General features: G+C 48.0%; 2 protein-coding genes across 3 annotated transcripts in view; both read right to left on the bottom strand.

Moving 5' to 3' along the window:
• Window positions 1–562: 562 nt before the first annotated feature.
• Window positions 563–10,513, bottom strand: srms (src-related kinase lacking C-terminal regulatory tyrosine and N-terminal myristylation sites). The gene is made up of 8 exons (XM_076026857.1): window positions 9,680–10,513; window positions 6,676–6,797; window positions 5,861–6,027; window positions 3,652–3,799; window positions 3,401–3,559; window positions 2,407–2,588; window positions 2,038–2,194; window positions 563–1,881 (listed from the first exon to the last, which is right to left on the bottom strand). Exons 1-8 carry the CDS (start codon window positions 10,075–10,077, stop codon window positions 1,682–1,684), a joined length of 1,533 nt encoding a protein of 510 aa, XP_075882972.1. The 5' UTR covers window positions 10,078–10,513; the 3' UTR covers window positions 563–1,681.
• A 2,056-nt stretch (window positions 10,514–12,569) lies between these two features.
• The window catches only part of LOC142888507 (nucleolar protein 4-like), a 42,253-nt gene continuing 34,078 nt past the window's right edge, over window positions 12,570–20,744 (bottom strand). For both annotated transcript variants that reach the window (XM_076026855.1, XM_076026856.1), the window contains 6 exons: window positions 19,784–20,322; window positions 19,092–19,310; window positions 18,811–18,999; window positions 17,994–18,107; window positions 17,643–17,904; window positions 12,570–17,380 (listed from right to left, as the gene is read on the bottom strand). In XM_076026855.1, the coding sequence (XP_075882970.1) occupies window positions 17,112–17,380; window positions 17,643–17,904; window positions 17,994–18,107; window positions 18,811–18,999; window positions 19,092–19,310; window positions 19,784–20,322 (1,592 nt within the window). In that variant the 3' untranslated portion in view covers window positions 12,570–17,111. The remainder of the gene's footprint in view (window positions 17,381–17,642; window positions 17,905–17,993; window positions 18,108–18,810; window positions 19,000–19,091; window positions 19,311–19,783; window positions 20,323–20,744) is intronic.

Raw genomic sequence — 20,744 nt, 5'->3', positions numbered from 1 at the left:
TGTAATTGTAACAAATTACATTGGTAAAATAATCTATCCAACACTGGTTATTCTTATTCGGGGAGTGGAAGGTCGGGGAAACACTGTCAGCAATGTGCTTTCTGACCACCAGAGGTCGCTGAATCACACATCTAATTTTTTTTTTCTTTTCCTTTTTATTGGAAGTTGACACCAATTTGTGAATTCTGGAAATAGGTACAGATCTATTGTGATGAAAACCATGTTCTGTGATCAGATCAGTCAAATATTAAGAGTATCTGAGTGAAGACTGAGTGAAGCACACACAAATGCACGCACACACGTATGTGTGTGTGTGTGTGTGTGTGTGTGTGTGTGGACAGTGGAGATGTGGGTTGTTTTGGAACCATTGTAAATCATGAGAGGGAGGATTCAAACTGCAGAAAAATAAAAATACATTATTTTACATATAATATTGCAAAATAATAAGAAAATTATATCAGTGCACCAAATCAACGTATTCACTTTTGGTGTGTACACTGATGTGAACATCAAGGGACACACTCATGTGTTACTTTGTAACGATGTAAAAGAAAATACATCATTTTAGAACAAAACTTCAAATACTTTATTATTTATCATCATCATGTTCATGATCATCATCAGTGTTTGGTGGCCAAACATTAAAACCACTCACTGCTCATTATGGCTCCAGTTTCCACAACTTGGCTTCTTCTTCTGCTCAAAACTTCATGCATAAAAAGACGACAAAATGTTGCATCACTAGTTAGGTTGCATTGCAGTGTTGCCCCTCCCACCTTGTGGCTGATTGGCTGTGCAGTCAGTGTGCAGACAGTCAGTCTGCAGTGTAAACATATAGGCACTCCAGTCATCACTGGTGTTACTGGTGTTGGTCGACAGTGTGAAAGAGACTTGGTGTGGCATCCAGGCTGGTGGAGTGGTGGGACGTGCAGTGGTGGTGTGTGGCCAGGCGGGGCCGCTGTGAGCTGGGGAAACTTCATTTAAAAAAAAAAAAAGTTTCAGGATGGAGGGGGAACATTGTGACATCAGGCAACGACGGGTTTATTGTGTCCACCATGGGGAGGTAGGTCAGCCACTCCCCCTCTCTTCGGGTCCATGACAGGCTAAATGTGCTAACATGCTAATAACTGTGTTTCTTTTTTTTTTTTTCACTGCCGAATAACGTGGCCTCACTCACTGCTCGCGCAAGCAGCTTCAGTTTAGATCGGTTTGAGATCAGTGGCGGTTCCGGTCTCCATTGCTTCCAGCCTCCATGCTAAACTAAGCTAAGCTAATCTCCTTTAGAGTCCAGCATCATTTTCTAATGGGTGTGGCCTTAACCCTCCTGTGCATAAGTCAGTAAGACAGCAGCCCCTCCCCCGGAGTCTCACTGGAGGGGGAGCTGGCAGCTGATTGGCCGACAGCAAGCAGCAAAGAAGCTGACTGGCCCACGGACGTTTCAGCCGATTGATCAGCTGTTCGCCAACATGACACGGCGCCAGCACCAATCAGCGTTTAGTCGCGCTACATTAGCACTACGTTATTGCACATTAGGCTTCCGTTTTAGCCCCCCCCCCCACAGAAGGACGACCTGATTGGTGGCTGTCGTAGCACATGACAAGGAACAACACACAATCCCGTGTCAGGTCGTCAGGTGGGTCTGCTCGCTGTGACCCCATTTGACCTCTGACCCCCAGGGGGCCTAGACCTCGATGGTCTTGAAGTAGATGCGGGCGTAGATGGCATCTAGCTGGCTGTGCAGGGCGTGGAAGGACGGCCTCTTGGAGGGCTCGGCTGCCCAGCAGTCCATCATGATGCGGTAGATGTTCTGAGGGCAGCGGGTCGGACACGGCAGCCGGAAGCCCGACGACAGCAGCTCTAGAACCTCCTTGTTGCTCTTCCCTGGAGGGGCGAGTTGAAGGGGAAGTTATTCGTTATTGAAATTTGCTGACTTTTTCTGTTTCATGGTAAAGTCGAACTCAGAAAAGTTACTGATTTATAGTCTGGTTGTGTTGCAGTGTGTGTGTGTGTGTGTGCCCCCCTCTCACACACACAGACCTTCGTACGGCATCTTCCCTCGTGACAACATCTCATAGAGCAGAACTCCAAATGACCAAACGTCTGACTTGACGGAGAAGCGCTGGTAGACGGCGGCTTCAGGAGCCGTCCAGCGCACTGGGATCTTGGTGTTGCGGCTGGCTGTGTACACACTGTCCTGCAGGGGGCGACACACACACACGCACACACACACACACACACACAGACAGACACACACATCATCAACGCTGCACCACAAACTATCTGAGTTTCAAAGTGAGTGGTGAAGCGCTACGCCCACTGAGAGTGTGTGTGTGTTTGTGTATGCCTGTGGGTGTGGTGCGCCTGTGTGTGTTTGCGTGTGTGTGTATGCTGCGGCTGTGAGCTCACCTTGATGATGCGGGCCAGGCCAAAGTCAGCCACCTTGCACACCAGGTCGTCCCCCACCAGGATGTTCCTGGCCGCCAGGTCTCTGTGTACGATATTGCGGTCCTCCAGGTAGGCCATCCCCTCCCCCACCTGGCTGCCCATGTAGATTAGGTGGGCCGAGGTCAGCACCTGGCCTTCGACGGCTGCACACACACACACACACACACACACACACACACACACACACACACACACACACACACACACACACACACACAGAATGAGGAAGAAACCCCCAGACCTCAGTGGATTATCAGGATTCCATCCATTTCATTCAACGTCCCTCCATCAGGGGGCGGGACTTCCTGTTCGGAGCATCCACTCAGTGAAGAGGTCAGGTGAGTTGCTAAGTGAAGTTGTCAGCGACACCCTGTCATCACGCCACTGACTGTATGTGGAAGTGTGGACAGATTCTGAAGCCCAATATTTGCTTGGTTTTCACGCTCGGCGGCGCCACCTGGAACTTCCGCTCCGTTTCAAAACATGAAAGATTCCATGTATGGACGTGTAGTGGGCCGTGCCGGAAGTGAACCAACTGCAGTGGACAAGACAAACTGTAGCCACACCCACAACTTTATGGCTAGTTTTACTTGATGGCTTCCTTCCCTCCTCTTTCCTTCCTTTGTTGCTTCCTTCTATCTTTCTTTCTTTCTTTCCTTCCTAACTTATCTCCTTTGTTTCTTGCTTGCTTCCGTCTTTCCTACCTGTTCAGCCTTGGTGCCCCCTACTGGTCAATCCATAGAATGCATTGTTTTTGGTATTTGGCCTGCTTCATGCAGCAGTCATACGCTACCAACAGTGAAACAGTCTTTGACTGAAGGTTCATCCAATCCAGGTTCTTATGAGAAATCAGGGATCTACATCAGAACCCTCTAACCAACAGCGTCTTCTTCTTCTACCTCTGGATGATCGCGGCCAGCGGGTGGCGCTGCGGGCCGAGGGCGGTGCTACTCACAGGCCAGGTAGGACTTGAGGCTCCCCTTGCTCATGAGCTCGGTGACGATGTAGACGGGTTCTCCACGGGACACCATGGCCAGCAGCTGGATGAGCTTGGGGTGGTGGAGGCTCTTCAGCGCCTGGACCTCCTTCACAAACTCGTCCTGCTTCGTGTCCTCTGGACCCACAAACACAGACGTCGGTCAAGTCGAGTCTGTGACCTTTGACCTCAACCGCGAACCCATCCCCTTTCCACCCCGGTGTCGATACCTTGTTTGAGCGTCTTGATGGCCACCTTCCTGTTCTCCGCTGTCCACTGGGCCTCCCACACTTCGCCAAAGTGCCCCTCCCCCAGCTTCTTCAGCAGGCGGAACTCCTCCCGAGGACGCTCCCACGGCTCCATGTCGAAGAGCTCCCGCTGCACACACAGCAGGAAGCAAGCAATCAATCAATCAGCCAATCAATCAAGCAATGAATCGCCAATCAATCAGTCAGTCAATCAATCAATCAATTGACCAATCAATCAAGCACTCAGTCTGTGAATGAATCAATCAGCCAATCAATCAATCAAGCAATCAGCCAATCAATCATGTAATCAGTCAGTCAGTCAATGAATCAACCATCAATCACTCAATCAGTCAGTCATTGAATCAGTCAATAATTGAGTCAGTGGACATGTAACTTGCAATTACTTTTGTGACTGCTGACACCGAAGAAAGGCAGGAAGAAGAGAGGAAAACAAAGAAGGAAACAAGGAAATAAAGAAGGAAGCAAGGAAGGAAGAAGGAAGAAAGAAGGACAGAAGAAGACGGACACAAGGTAGGACAGAAGGAAGGATACAGGACTGTAGAACAAAAACGAGAAAAGGTTTTCTTTTTGATGATGTAAAAACGAATACTTTGATGAAAAGGATAGGAATATTCAAATATTGTTGTAAAGAAAGGTTCGAAATGGAATAAATGAAAAAAGAGAAGGTTCTAAATGAAGCACAAACCAGTTTGAATGTTTTTAATCACAAATTTATTGTCGTTATAAAAATTGTGCTACAAAATTGATCTGCTGGTGATTGAGTGCTTCAAAATCAACATGCAATGAAATGATTGGACGAAAACAAAACATCAGTGGGTGAAATGATGGCAAAATGTACAAAAAAAGAAAAGAGGAATAAATAAATAAAAATATATGTAATGATTAATAAATTAAATAAACTGTTATCATCACAGATCTTTACAGTCAGTTTGAACAAAACACACTGAAGTTTGAATTAAAAAAATCTTCAGTCATCACAAAAATCAAGGGAAAAGATAAAAAAAAAAAGGAGCCTTGTCAGGAATCAATTAGTCAATGAGGGATCAATACTGAGATATTGGAAGTGACTGATTGGTTTCTATTGAAATGAAGGGTAGAGTTGGAGAGCACATTTTAAAACCTCTGCAGACGGAGAAGGATCAGAACCAGGCTGTGACTCAATTTAGGGTCTGCATCCTTTGAATGAAGCGTCCTCCGTCTGAAGGAAGTGTTCTCCCAAGGACCCGGCCGAGAAGGACGAACCAAAACCCGCCTCCCCGGTAACCACACGGGACGGTCAAGCCTTCGGCGTATTTCCTGGTTGCGTCAGCGCCGGTCCCTCCTGCTGGCCAACCCCGGAAGTGACGTTTTCATAGCATCAAGCTAACCATTGGTTCGCCATCTAACGATGGCGTTGGATGTATAATGTATGTATAATAACGTATAAATAAATAAAAGACCTACGTTAAAAACTGAATATTTTATGTGAAATTTCAATACTTAAATTTATACGTATATGCCGCTAATTTCAGCTGACTTCCCAGGATCCCAGGATGTTTTGCAGCAGCACGCAAAGCATCCTGGGATACAGAAGGACGCGAAGGATAGTAGCAGTGGATCCTTGGAATCGGCTAAAACTAGGGCGCATTTTTGAGGGCGCATTTGGAGCGTCCTTCGGACTTTTGGGAATTGGGACAAGCCTTCCCGCAGTGCTATGACGCAACTTCCTTTCAAATGCATGCTTCGAAGGATGCAGACCCTGAATTGAGACACAACCCCAGAAGCAGCTTCACTGCAGAGCTGCTACAGTTGCTATCTGAGTCAGCTGACTGTAGGGGGCGGCGTCAATATTTCATGAGCTTCACTACATATATGATTCATATGGAGCCCCAGTATGTGATCCATAATGTCTGGAGAGACACCACCACCACTGGAGTGTGTGTGTGTGTGTGTGTGTGTGTGTGAGCGTGTGTCTGTGTATGAGAGTATGAGTGTGTTTGTATATGTGCGTGTGTACGTGTGTGTGTATGAGAATTTGAGTCTGTACCCAGTGTTAAGACCCTTGTGCCACAGAGCCACCGCTGCCCCCTACTGGCTGCATGCAGAACTAAGAAAACTCCCTAAAGTTGCTACTGCCACTGCTTGTGCAGCGACCAATCAGAGGGCAGCGTGGGCATGGCTGTCAGCGTACCTGCTGGGCGCAGGGCTCCTCTAGCGCCACCCCCAGGCTGCGGGGGTTCCTCTGGTAGTAGGACACCAGCTCCCCCAGCGTGGCGAACGACACCTTGTCCGAGACAAAGTAGGCACCGATGGACGAGCGCTGGATGCGGAAGTGGAAGACCTTCCCCTCGCTGCGGGCTGGAGAGAGGAGGGAGAAGAGTCGGCCAATCAAAAGACAGCAACTTCAGCCAGAGAGACTCGATCCATCATTGCAATCAATCAATCAATCAATCAATCAATCAATCAGCGACGGAGCCCATTGGAGTCCAGCATTCTCCCCCAACCCTTTACCCCAACCGCTCACCCTCCCCCACCCCCATCTTGGCCCTCCTCATCCTCACATCCTCACCCACCCCATTTAATTCACCCCCACTTCCTCCCCTACACCCCCATCCTCACCCACTCCATCTCGTTCTCCCCATCCTACCTCAACCCCTCAACCCCACCCCCATGCTCCCCCAGGACCTGAAAGACCTTGAAGTGGAGGTGTTGGGAGGGGGGAGGAGAACACACAGGGCTGAAAGGAGACGAGAAGCAAGAGGAGGAGCAGAGAGGAGGGTGAAGTCTCAAACTGACGACAACTGGCTGCAAACGGCAGGTCAGTTGGCTGAGAATTTTCTTTGAGGAGTGGCGACTCTTGCGAGCAGGAGGAGGTGGAATAGGTGATGGCAGAGGAGGAAAGAGGAGATGATGGAAGGAAAGAAAGGACTGAGAGAAGAGCTGCTGCCTCTCAGCCACTGGCTTCCTGAGAGTTTCACAATCGGAAGAAAGTGCAATGCGACTGACCAGAGATGGTGTATTCGTCGCTGTGGCTCTCGCTGATGCGAACCAGGAAGGAACCGTCTTTGTTCTGGGAGGCCAAGAGCAGTTTCTCCGCCTTCTGCCGGTTGATGTTGCCATAGTACCACCTGCAGAGAGAGAGAGGTCACATGACTGTTACTGATGCTGTGTCTCAATTCAGGGTCTGCATCCTTGAAGTGCGCATTTTGAAAGGAAGTTGCGTCATAGCACTGCGCGAAGGCTTGTCCCAATGCCCGAGCGTGCTTAGGACGCTCAATATGCGTACTCGTAAATACGCACTCGTTTTAGCCGATTCCAAGGATGCACCGCTACTATCCTTCGCGCACTTATGTATCCCATGATGCTTTGCGTGCGGCTGCAAAGCATCGTGGGATCCTGGGAAGTCAGCTGAAATTAGCGGCATGTACTGGCAAAGACACTTCGTATAAATTTAAGTATTAAGTTTCACATAAAATAAATTTATTTGAACATTCAACGCCATCGTTAGATGGCGAACCAATGGTTATCGTGATACTATAAAAACGTCACTTCCGGGGTTGGCCAGCTGGAGGGAACGGCGGTGACGAAACGAGGAAATACGCCGAAGGCTAGACCGTCCCGAGTGGTGACCAGGGAGGCGGGGTTTGGTCCGTCCTTCTAGGCTGGGAACTTTAAGAACGCTTCCTTCAGACGGAGGATACTCGGTCTCAAGGGTGCAGAACCTGAATTGAGACACAGCATGAGGTTCGATGCTGTCATCTCTCTGAACGTTTCATCTTCCAGAGTCCTGATATCAATACTAAGTAAGTAATAAAATATCTGTATTTCATCCATTTTTTCAGTGTTTTAAGAATAAAATATTCTAGTATGATACCAGATGCAGCTATCGGTACCTATAACGGGGTGGAGTACTGTACTCGTTAAATACGTGCTGATACCACAACACGGATACAGTTGTATATGTATGTGAGGGATGCTGTTAAAATATCCACACATCTGTGGAAAAATCTAAGTACTCGTACTCTACTCGTTCTGTAAAAAAGTGGTATCGGTGCTCTGGGGCATTACAGCACGCACTTTCTACATATCCCATGATATATTTGTTCCTCCTATGAGGTGGGTCACCAAAACATTCCATCCATCTGCTCCTGCTCCGGCCCCCCTCTGTCACATTTTAGAATCCATTGTGGCCCCACCAGTCAAAAAGTTTGCCCACCCCTGGTCTAAAACAACACGGCAAACCTTTGTAGAGAGTCGATGATGTCACTTCCTGTTTAGCACGCAGTGCACGTGTCATCACGCTAAGTCAATTTTTAAATGTGTGGAAATTAGCTGCTTGTTTCTCTTCGACAGAAACACCCATATATAGCAACTGAGCCAGTTAGCTGTCAGGCTAAAATTAGCAGCGTGTGCTAGCAGTGTCCCGGCAGAACTGGTCAGAGTGGAATTCTCCGCTCTCACAACCAGCTTCACCTGGGAGCTCCTAGGCGGGTGGAGTATGTTCCGGGAAGAGGTGGTAGTGGGTGGGCTCACTGTATTTACTGTGAACAGAACACTAACCGGTCCAGTCGGCTCCACCCACTCCAATTCCGCTGACTCACAGCCACCAGCACCAGCAGCAAGCAGAGACTATTTAGCTGACAGTGGGCGGGGCCTGTCCAGTTTCACCTGTGAGGCCTTGGAGACCACACCCACTGAGGAGCCAGCTGATCACCGGCACTCCTCACAGCCGGGTTGGACTTCCTGCCGGTTAATCCCCACGCCAAGACAACAACAACACACCAGAGTTTGTTGTGTTAAAGTTCATGTGACTTTGGCGAGGACTATTTTCTGAAACCCCTTCAGACCAGAAGCAGAACTGTTTGACCTGTGTTCCAGTCTCGATGTCTTTTCCTGTCAGGCAGCCGGGTGTGTTTTCTATTATCACCCTAAACGGGATTAAAGTGTGTCACCGGTCCGCGGTGTGTTCAGGGACTGTAGGACACGAGAGCCGCTCCTGCTGCTACTGCTGGTTAATTATGGAGGAGCGGCAGGTTGAACAACGGCAACGCTGGTTCCTTTCATTAAAGAGCCCCCTGTTTATAATAATGTCTGCATACTACTACTACTACTACTACTGATAATAATAATAATAATAATAATAATAATAATAATAATAATAATAATAATAATGATAATAATAATAATAATAATAATAATGATAATAATAATGAGAAGAAGAAGAAGAAGAAGAAGAAGAAGAAGAAGAAGAAGAAGAAGAAGAATATAATCAATTGTTGTTTTGAACATTTCTGTTTTTTCAAATACAGAAATTATTTCATTAAAAAATTAAAAAAAACATTTCCAAAGTTCTGGATGGGTGATCTAACCTGAGTGAGTGATTCAACCAATAAAAGCGGAAAGCAAAACTTCACATGAGTCACACGAGGTAACAAGACAGCAGCCCAGACCGCTCAGTTTTGGACCAGAACCGGTTCACACAATGTTGGGGAGTAACGAGTTACACGTAATGCTGTTGTGTAGTTTAAAGACAATTGTAGTCAGTTACATTACTGGGAAAAATGTGTAATTTGAGTTTTTGTTAAGTCCTTACAGCTACTTGTGAAATTATTCAACATTACAATTTTAAAGTTTGACCTTGTTCTGGCTGTTATATGTTGTTGTTGATGTTGTTGTTTTGAGTCCTGCTGGAAGCTCAACACTACAAGGTCTAAAGAGTTGAGAACCTTTATTCATAATTTAGAAAAATAGTAAAATTTTAAATTGTTAAATTGAATTAAATGTCAAGTGTAATCAGTTACATTACTTTGTTAAAGTCATTGAAATAGGTGCATTATCTAAGGGAAACTTAGATAATGTCATTTTAATGTAATGTAATGTAATTTTAACCAATTGCAAGCAATCTCCCCCCGACACGCGCGCGCGCACACACACACACACACACACACACACACACACACACACACACACACATTTTCGGAACCCACTCGGAACCCCAGCTGGGACTCACTTGTGCTTAGCGAACTCATCCTGCAGGAGAGCCACGTAGTTGGCCGGGATGAGTCCGAGCTCCAGCGAGCCCGTCAGCTTCTTGGCCAGCACGTAGTCGCCGCGCTTCTCCAGCACCGACAGCTTGTCGCCCTCCTTCACCGTCAGCTCGTCGTCGCTACGGGCCTCGAAGTCGAAGAGTGCCGCGTACAGCTGCACCGGCCGCTTCTTGGGCGACGGGACGCGGATGTCACCGGACACGGTGGGGATCTCCACCGCCGCCGCCGGGTTGGAGATCACATGGCCGCGGTTGTTACCGTTGGGGATGTCAGGGTAGCGGACTCCGGGCCAGATGCAGTTCCAGAGGCAGTTGAAGCAGGGCATGCAGGCTCGGCAGCAGCTCTCCATCCCTGGGGACATGGAGGGGAGGCTTCCCGCTTCCCTGCTGCTGGAGCTGCTGGATTTGTTAGTCAGTGCGCCGAGGTCCGGCCGGTAGTCAGCCCGCAGCCCGCAGCCCGCAGCCGCTCGCTGCCTGGGAACATGGTGCCCCCGCCCGCCCGCAGCAGCAGCAGCAGCAGCAGCAGCAGCGGCAAGCGGCGGCAGATTATCCGGAGGAACCGGTTCCGTCGGTCCGCAGCGGGCGGCGCAGCGACTCCACGCCTTCGGGGCCGAGCGGAATGCGGAAGCGAGAAGCGGGAGTGAGTGCGCGACGGCCCCGCAGTGAGTGGGACGGTTTTGCCGGCCGCAGAGGTCCCGGGAGGACCGGGACCGGAACCGGAACCGGGTTAACCGGGTCAGAGAGTGTGAGCCGCGAGCAGCTCCAGGTGTGTTTAGTTCAGTCCGCGAGGCAGGTACATAGTCACTCACACACACACCTGCCCAAGAAGAGAGAGAGAGAGAGAGAGAGAGAGAGAGAGAGACGGAGAGAGAGGGGGGAGAGAGAGAGAGAGAGAGAGAGAGAGAGAGAGAGAGAGAGAGAGAGAGAGAGAGAGCAATGTTGGAAAGATATAGTAATTTACATAAATTGGATCTGGTTACAATTACAAGTTACCTTATAGAAAATTTAATATCAGTGTAACTGCTATTATATGCTATGGGTTTTTTTTTTTTAAAGTAGTGTAACTAATTACATTTGATTACATCTGTACATTTTGAATAAATGTTCTCAGTTGTTCATGCCTGACAGACAGCGTTGAACTTTCAGTTGCATTCTAAACAGAAAGAGGCAACTCAGCCGAGTGGTAGGGGGCGCTGCAGTTCCCGACTTCACAAGAGAACCAATCAGAAGCATCAGAATAGCATTACACTTCCTTTTATGGAAGGAAACGGAAAAGGGCGGTGCTTATTTTTTTTTTTTTTTAAATGATTAAACATAAAGTCAAGTGTTTTTGGTAAAAAATTGGCCCCCGGAAATTAAAACTGTGATCATGAATAATTCTACGTGTATATTAAACAAACATTTTGCCATGAATTGTAACTGATCACAATCATATTTATTTTGTAATTAAATTGCATAACAGAGTTTCTCCTTGTTTCTGTTTCAGTGAAACAAACACCAGGTACTTTGTATTGTTGATTCCTCATCAGCTTCTCTCACTGGCTGGCTGCATCTGACGTGATGTGGAGTTTTGTGCCCCCTGGTGGTAGTGATGGTGCTGTTTGTTTGTTTGTTTTTAAATGTGTTTTTTTATACTTTTACTTTAACTTTTACTGATTTCTTTCATTATTTTTTTTTACTTTTTCTTGCTCCTTCGCTCCCTGCAGTGACCCGTTGGCTTTGATGTCACTTCCTGTGGCTGTTAAAAATCCTCCTTCCATCCTGCAGCAGCTCGAGGTTTTCAGTCCAATCTGATCGTACGGGTTGAAGGAGACCAAATCCAACATGAAAGAGTTTTAATCCTAATCCTCTTCCTCTATGCTACTGTGGCAACGCCGAGGTCACATGACTCGGTCGAAAGTCGGCGTAAAGTTTTAGGCGAAGGAAGTGAAGAAGTGATCCGTTCGCTCGGTTAGAACCGATTTGGAGTCAGAATGTAGTTTAGACCGCGGCTGGGTAAACTGTTTGACACGTGGGGTCACAATGGGTTCTAAAATGTGACAGAAAAAAATTTAACTGAAAAAAATGGATGAAATAAAGCTGTTTTATGACTTACTGACTATTAATATAATTTCTTCCAAGTTCGGCAAAAGGTTAACGGGCTGCATGTGGCCCACAGGCCGCAGTTTGCCCATGCCTGACATAGAGCAAGGGTCTTGCTGTATGTCATCTACATTTTCAGCGTTTTAAGAGTCATTTCAATAAAGAGCTAAATACCGTGTGGCTTCAAAGACACTGATTTTGTTGTAACACTTTGTTCACTTCATTTCCAATTGACATTAAAGCACGTTTTATACATATCCCATTAAATATTTTTTCCTCCTACGAGGTCGGTCACCAAAACACTCCATCCATCTGCTCCGGTCCTTTCTGTCACTCTTGTCACACACTGTGCCCCACCAGTCAAAAAAGTTGAATGAAATACAGGCATTTCATGACTCACTTACTATTAATATAATTTCTTCAAGTTTGCCGGGCCGGATTAAAAAGCTTAACAGACCCCATATGACTCCTGGGCCGTAGTTTGCCCATGCCTGGTCTATACTAAATTATTGCTCATCGCTGGGGACACTGGGTGATATCTACACAGCAGGTGAAGGTTAAGCTGTTTTTAAAGGAAGGCTTGGGGCCCGCAAAGAGGCTATGAGGTTTCTGTGAGGCGGTCCAGAAGATAAACAACCAACAAAGTTGCTGTTTGTGAATTTTAATTAAAAAAATTCATAGAACAACAAGAGAGGAGAGCGTTGGTGTGTGTGTGGGCGGGGATCCTCCAGGGGGCGCTGCAAGCTGGACAGATGACTCGTGCAGCCTGATGGATAGCACACTGTTCCATTAGTTTATTTAGCTCTGTGACAAACAGCTTGGGAGAAAACAAACAAACAAACAAACAAACAGAAACCAAATGGTCACATTTTCTTGTTCTTTTTTTCTTTTCTTTTTTTGAACGATTCAAAGTCCCAGAAAAAAACATTTTTCAGCGTCAGCGGTGACGTCACACAGGAGAAGAAAGCTCAGAGTGATATGTTCTGGTGGTCGGCCCGACCGACCAACTGACCGACCGACTGCTCCGACGAGAAAAAAAAACAAAAGAACTTTGTTTGTCTTTTCTCTTCTTGGTCGGTTCAGTCGCTTCACAAAGACCAACAACACTTGTTTGAAAGAATCAAATATTCAGCCACAGGAAGTGGGAGAAAAAGGTAGCCACGGTTATAATATCGTAAACACAATAAATATAAAAAGAACTTCCGATAGAACTGATGTGGTATCAAAGGGGGGATGAGGGAGTGGTTTGGGGGGGGGCTGCGGGGTGTTGGGAGGGGCTTCAGGGCGGGCGTGTTTGTACAAAAAGTGGCGTCCATCGTGGTTTTTCCGTGTTTCCTGAGGTTCCAACTTCCAAATAATAATAATGTACGAGTAGAGCTCCGCCCCCTCGGGCTCCGTCATGGCTTTTTATTCGCTGAGGAATTGTCTCCGCCCCACCCGCTCTGATTCTGTGCGCTGTGGAGTTAGCCCGGAGGTCAAAGGTCAAAGGTCAGGACAAATGAGCTAAACTCCCGCCCCCCGAGTTCAAAAAAGATGAAAACACAATCATCCGGACACGAACCCCCCTATTTTTTTTAGCAGCGAAAAAAGGAAAGCAGACGACTTGATGACCGCGAGCTAGCTGTTAGCGTTAGCCGGGAGCTAACAAGGCATTTTGTGACACAGTGCAGAAATAAAAAAAAACAAAGTAAAACACAAAAAAGTCAGAAGTCGGGGGTGAAAAAAAAAGACATGAGGCGTCAGTGTTTGACTTCGGCGAGTTTGTGTGTGTGTGTGTGTGTGTGTGTGTGTGTGCTGAGGGTGGGGATAACCAAAATAAATCCTGAACAGAGAGAATCTGTACATGTAAACATCACACTTCCACTGAGTGAGATCACCACCAGGCGGACCAATCAGAGTGGCCCAACACAATCTGAAGCACTGCGGAGATAAAAATAAAAAAAGAGAGAGCAGGGGTGGGGTTGAGTAGGGGGTGGTGGTGGCTCCGCCCACTCGGACGGAAGTGGCTTCGCTTTCCGTCTTGAGAAGAAAAACTAACAAGAGGTCCGTTTCTGAGTTGAGGTGGTTCTGGAGGTCACGTGACCAGAGAGCCAACCAGCATTGCAGCACCAGGTGAGGTGTGTCTCCACCAATCACAGCCGCTGTAACAGCTGTCAATCTTCCCGATTGACACAACCAGGAGGTGGGACTCGTGTTGGAGACGCTGGACTGAGTTCAGGTGAATGAAAAACACAGACAACAAAACGGGTGAAGATCCACTGAATCTCCAGGAAGTGACTCCAAGATTCAGTGAATCTCCGGGAAGTGACTCAAACAAAACACAAATCATTTAGTCTTCTTCTTCACAAAATCTATCAAAAAAGGAGGTACAAGTTTGAAATTTGCAGTGACACTGGTCGGCTCTCGTGTTCTGGAATGTGCAGTAGTGAAGGAGGCGCTGTTGGAAATACTGTACAAAAATCTCGGTTGCCAAAAACACAACATTTATATGAAAATTAAAACGCGTCGCAAGGATTAGGAAAAAACAAAATGAAATAAAATAATAAATAAATAAAATAAAGTTCAAAGTGAGCAAATTACAGATTGTCTGCTGCTTGTTTTTCTCTCTATGATGCTCTGAAGTAATTTCAGATCTCGGCCAATGAGATCGTCCCCCTCAAACACGGACCCCGCCCATCTCGGTCTAACTACAACAATGATTATCACGTAAAGAAGAAGTAAGTCTGTTTCCGGGATGAGCTCAGCGTCGGCCGACAGGAACCAACCAACCAACCAACCAACCAAGCAATGACGAACTTCTGACGAACCAAAGCGGACCGGAAAGAGTCGAAATTTCAGGCTAAATTTCCCACAACAGAACGTCGAGCACAGTGAGTCAAGTGTGTGTGTGTGTGGGGCGGTGGGGGGGTGGGGTGGAGGGGGAGTGAGGGAATCTAACAAAATAGATTTGGAAATTAAAACGGGAAAAACGACTAAAAGGGGTAATTTGATTGTACAGTTTGATTCATATTTCAAGCCAAATGAAAAGAAGCGACCCCAAACACCCAAATTTCTCACTGATGACATCATCACCCCGCCCACTCGCGTGTTGTAGTTGTTGTTGTCGTCATTTTTGCATATTTCTCTTCACGTCATGGAGTTCTCCAGGAAATTTCCAACACAGCTACAAAAATGAACAAATGATTTGATTAACTTTTTTGTTTTTCTTTTTAGCTGAACAAATTTGAAATTCGACCCCAAAAAAGTTGTAACGTTGCTCACAGGCTGAGATGAAGGTTTTTAAAGAAGTTTTTTTTTTTTTTTTGAGTTAGCAAGATTATCAGCAGCATCGCAAAAAAAACAAAACAAAACAAAAATCACAACATTACATGTCCTCCACTGGGGGCGCCTCCCATGGTAAAACATGCACATACTTACACAAGCCCCACCCCCCTCGAAACGTGATCTGAGAACGTGAACGGGACAAATGGAGCTCTGCAGAAACGTTTGTTAGGGACACTTTTGTCTCTGCTTAACAAAAATGAACAGTAGATAACAGCTAGTTATCTTAGCATGTCTGATGACATGGAGAGGTAGAAAACAAAAATCACAAACAATCAAATCCAACGATCGTCGCGTACCAGCGGATGATGCTAGGCTAACACACAACACAGGCTGACACATTAGAGAAACTGCCAGACTGCTCCTTAACGAATGAGAACAGAGAAGTGTTAAGAAGGCCAATCAGGCTTGTGAGATTCATTCACATAAAAAAAAAAAAAAAAATGCTTAAGTGGTAAGTGGTGTTAGAGCAATAAGTCCACACACTGGCTGAAAGTAAGTAAAAAGAAACTGACCACAGAGATTCGGACCCTCAGAGATGCCTCTCTGGCGCGCCCAAGGGGGCAGAAGCAGAAAAAAGATGACAGAAGAAATGTAAAGAGGTCACAGGCCAAGAGGTGGGTGCAGCCCTGCGAGGCAGAAACAAGAGAGGCCACTCCCTGCCACGGCTGCTGCTGCTGCTTAACCTGGCTCTGTTGGGGTTTTGGCGGTGGCACTAGGTTCCTGTAGGGGGCGCTGCAGTGACCCGCTCGGCTGTGTTGAGGTTTCAGGTCGATGGCAGAAGGTCCTTCTTTTTTTTTTTGTTTTGTTTTGTTTTGTTAAAATAGCAGCAAGTTCATCATAAATATCTAACAAGGATGGCCGTCGAACAGAGGGAGCACACCCAGATGGGGAGAAGTAGGTCCACGAGGAGACGAAGAGTAGGTCCAATGAAGAAGAAGAAGAAGAAGAAGGAGGAGGAATGGTAGAAGGAGGAGGGGGAGGAAAAGGAGGCAGAGGAAGAGGAGGAAGGGGAGGGGCTAAACAGAGCAAAGCTGAGGTCTCGTTGGCGTTATATTCGTAAAAAGACAAAAGCGGGAGGTAAAATCACTAGTAGTCAACAAGTACACACCTCCCACACACACACACACACACACACACACACACACACACACACACACACACACACACACACACACACACTCACTCTCTCTCTCTTTCTCTCTGTCTCTCTCTCTCACTCACTCACTCGCTCACTCCTCTTCCAGGAGGTCTGATTGAGTTTCAAGATGAAGTGATTATTTACAGCAGCACACAAACGCACCACGACATCAGTTTCTTCAAATGCTTTGAAAAGTAAAGGGGGCATGTGTGTGTGTGTGTGTGTGTGTGTGTGTGTGTGTGTGTGTGTGCACGTTCGTGCGTGTATGTGTGTGTGTGTGTGAGATCTGAGGTATTCCTGGCGGTCGTCATGGCGTTTTTGATGCATAAGTTAGCAGGTTGCTCCCTGGGTAAACCGCCGGTGTGGCGAGGAGGGGGAGGGTGGGCGGAGCTTCAGGATACACACAGCTTTATATACAAGCGAGCACAAAACAGAATCATCTCCTCTTTTTTCTTTTTTTTTTACTCCTCCAGGAGTCACTTCTTTTTTTTATCAGAGTGGCTTTTCTTTTCTTTTTAAAGACGAGTCAAACTTTTCTTTCGTTGTCTCTCAGTCAGGAAAAAAATTGTAAAAAAAATAAATTCCAATTGACTCCGCCCCCCCCCCCCACCCAAAAAAAATCTTTCCAATCACTTTGAAAATCCTGGAGGGTCTTATGATTGCAGGACAGCGGGATCGGCCAATCAGAATGCTCCGTCCGGGGTTCTCAGGAGGAGGGAACATTCCACAGCACAGAACTACGGCTGATTGTGGGGAGGAGGGGCTGCGAGGTGTGTGCGTGCGCACGTGTGTGTGTGTGTGTGTGTGTGTGTGTGTGTGTGCGTGCGTGCGTGCGTGCGCGCGTGCGCGAGCTCAGTTCTGCTGCAAGATGAGGTTCTCCAGCTCGTCGGCCGAGCGGAGCAGGAAGGCGGCCGACTCCCGGTAGCCGGCGATCAGCTGGCGCACGGCCGTGATCTCCGGTTGGCTGAGCTGGGTGGAGGCCCCGCCCCCTCCGGCACCTCCGGCCCCGCCCCCTCCACCGCCGCCGCCCCGCCCGCCCAGGCTGTTGGCCGAGGCGGCGGAGAAGGAGGAGTTGGACATGTTGGCAGAGGAGAGAGACTTCATGCTGAGGTCAGTGGGACCTGTGAGGGGGAGAGAGAGGCAGATAGTGAGGGACTCGGCTCCACACTGACGCTGATTTTGTTGTCACTTTGCTTTTGGTTCATTTTCAATTGACATTAAAGCACACGTTTTCTTCATATCCCATGATGATATTTCTCCTATGAGGTGGGTGACCAAAACCGAAAAAAATGAAAACTAAACTCACTTTCAAAACCATCTCGTTTTTGTCTTCAATCACTTCAATTATGTTGTTATTAAGCTAAGACAGCCTCTGCTTCTTACCGTTGCTCTGGGCGGCGGCTGCAGTGGTCAGGGACACCGGGTGCTGCATGGTGGCGGCGAGGCCCGGGTAACCGCGGTAGGCGTAGCTGAGCCCGGCGCCGTTAATGTAGAGGGGGTTGTCCTGCGAGGAGAAGGCGGAGGCCGCCAGCGAGTAGGCGGAGTGAGCCAGGGAGGGTGGCTCCCGTACACCACTGCCTCCACCACCTCCACCTCCACCTCCACCACCACCGCTGGAGGGCTTCTCCAGGGAGATCTGATCATCCTGGAGGAGGAAACAGGAAGTGAGCGGGTGTCCTCGACTCCCACACGGGTGGGCGGAGGCTTCACCAGGAGCAGGAGGAGCGGACGTACGTGGTATACTTCCATCCGCATACGCTTGGCGGCGTTGCGCGATTCGCTCTCGCAGGCGGCCGCTAGGATGTTCTCGGCCATGGCGGAGGTGAGGTGAGGGGGCGTCGGCCGAGTCTGGAGGAGGAGGAGGAAAAGGAGGAGAAGAAGGAGGAGGATGAGACAGGAAACGGGGGGGACTGGTGAATTAAAAATGCTCCTAAACAGGAAACTGGAAACTTTCAAATGGAAAAAGCTGTAAACGGCAGTGACAGTTTGACAGACAGATGAGGAGAAGAAGTAGAAGAAGTAGAAGAAGAAGCAGGACAGCGACAGGAAGTGGAAACCAGGGCAGGAAATCAGCTTCACATCAACCAGCAGAGAGGCAATAAAACAAATTTTTAAAAATGGAGACAGAAAACAGAGACAGAAAAGGTTGCGACAGGAAGTGGATCCATCATCCTGCTGATACTTAACAAATGTGACCACCAGGGGGCAGCAGAGGCATACGATTGATTCCCTGTCAATTTTTTTTCATTAAAAAGAGATACCGAACAAAACACAAACAAACAAGCAGCGAGGTGCCATGAACCGAAAATCACCTGAATAACTACATTCTAATAAATATTAGGTTAAAAAACATAACATATATATATATATATGTATATATGAAAATATATATATATATATATACACACACACAAAAATAAATACATACATATATTTACATATATAAGTACGTATGTATGCATATATATACTGTACATATATATGTTTTTTTTTTGATAGTAGTCATGTCTAGTTCACATTCATTCACTTCCTGCCCCGCCCCCTCGCTGACCTCCATGCCGTTCTTCTTCATGCGGCGGCAGGACTTGAGGTAGGTGCGGATGCGTTTGCGAGCTCGTTCCTGGAACTCTGGGAACTGCCGGCTGCACGACTCGATGATGGCCTGGATCTTCTCCTTGGGCTGCTTGGATATGGGCACCATGCGGTCCAGGTTCTCGTCCACAAACAGACGCACAAACATCTGCGGGCGGAAGAGAAAAGCGGTAGTCAGACTGCAAACAAACAACAGCGCCCCCTAATGGTGAGATGACCCCCCCCTCCACCGAGACTCACGTTGAAGGCCTTGAGTCGCTCGGGGTCGACTCCCTCGGCTTCGTTGATCTTGTCGTTGTCGTCGTGCTCGTCGTGCTCGTCGTCGTCGTCATCGGCGGCGGCGGCAGCAGCGGCTGCAGCGGCGGCAGCAGCTGAACACTGCCGGCCCACTGACAGATCTTCTGCACCCAGGTCCATCTTCACACTGTCGTAGCTGCCGCCAGAACTGTAGGGAGGCGACTGGGACACACAGGAGGAACAAACATTGGCCATTATGACTACTCAGAGCTGATGCAGTGGGCATGTTAGCACAGGGGTGGCCAAACGTTTTGGCTGGTGGGCCACAATAGGTTCTAAAATTTGAGAAAGGGGCTGGAGCAGGAGAAGATGGATGGAGTGTTCTGATGAGCCACCTCATTGGAGGAGAAAATATATCATGGGATATGTGGAAAACGTGCTTTAATGTCAATTGAAAATGAACAAAAGCAAAATTCCAACAAAATCACTCTCTTTGAAGCCCCACGGTTTTTAGCTTGAAACACTGACAAAAATGATCAAATACAGCTATTTTATGACTTACTTACTATTAATATACAGTAATTTCTTCAAGTTCGGCAGGCCGGATTAAAAAGCTTAACAGGCTGTACTAGTGTGTGGTTTGTGTGTATGTGTGTGTGTGTGTGTGTGTGTGTGTGTGTGTGTTGGTGTCTCACCTTGCCCCCAGGGGTCTCCCTGCTGTCTCGGTCCAGCCGCAGCTCTGCGACGTGCGTGTGCGGCTGGGACGTGTGCGTGGCGGTTGCGTGAGCACTGTGTGTGTGCAGCGTGTGTGCGTGCGTGTGCGGCAGCGGCAGCGCCGGGTGTGTGTGTGCGTGCGTGTGTGTGATGGGGGGTTTGGCGGCCAGCGGGTACTTCCTCCGCAGCTCCTCGGGCACGTTGGGGTGCAGAGCGCCCAGCAGCGCGGCCGCCGCCGCCGACACAGTGACGGGCAGGTGGAGCCGCTGAGGGGGCGGGTCCACCAGATTGATTGGCGGGTCCACCAGGCTGATGGGTGGGTCCACCAGGCCGGCCTGCTGGTCCTCGGACGACGAGGACGAGGAGGTGGGCGTGCTGAAGTCCAGCGGGGCACCGCCACCGCCACCGTTGCCGTTGACGACCTCGGCCTCTCTGAGTGCGGAGCCGTCCGTCACGGCGGAGGAGGGTGGGGTCAACACCGGCAGGCCGTGGCCACTCCCACTCTCTGATGACGAATCCTCTGCAGGACACAGGAGAAACAGCAGCAGGGCCTTTAGATGACATACAGACACTTCCTGTTTATTTATTTATTTACTTTTGGCCTTCATTTATACAGGTTAAAAATGTCATTGAGACCCAGGATGAGGATGATGAAGACGATGATGATGATGATGATGATGATAGTGATGTGATAATGATGATGATGGTGGTGATGATGGTGATGTGATAATGATAATGATGATGGTGATGTTGATGTGATGATAATGATGATGATGGTGGTGGTGGTGGTGGTGGTGTTGATAATGGTGATGTGATGAGGACGATGATGACGGTGATGGTGATGATGATGGTGGTGATGTGATGAGGATGATTGTGATGATGGTGGTGATGATGATGATGGTGGTGGTGGTTGTGTTGATAATGGTGATATGATGATGATGG

Source organism: Nelusetta ayraudi, unplaced genomic scaffold, assembly GCF_046127955.1.
Source record: "Nelusetta ayraudi isolate G7.1 ecotype Tasmania unplaced genomic scaffold, CSIRO-AGI_Nayr_v1 ptg000019l, whole genome shotgun sequence".
NCBI classification, from domain to species: Eukaryota; Metazoa; Chordata; class Actinopteri; order Tetraodontiformes; family Monacanthidae; genus Nelusetta; species Nelusetta ayraudi.
The sequence above is the reverse complement of the archived record's forward strand: the minus strand, read 5'-3'. Positions and strand labels throughout refer to the sequence as shown.

What these genes read in the sequence shown, in the direction of transcription:
- srms (XM_076026857.1), bottom strand. Translation starts at nt 10,077, where the DNA reads ATGTCCCCAGGGATGGAGAGCTGCTGCCGAGCCTGCATGCCCTGCTTC. An exon ending in CCTCAAGTCCTACCTGGCCT is followed by an intron (nt 2,589 to 3,400) that starts GTGAGTAGCACC and finishes GTGTGTGTGCAG; the next exon opens with CCGTCGAAGGCCAGGTGCTG. An exon ending in GCCTGGCCCGCATCATCAAG is followed by an intron (nt 2,195 to 2,406) that starts GTGAGCTCACAG and finishes CGCCCCCTGCAG; the next exon opens with GACAGTGTGTACACAGCCAG.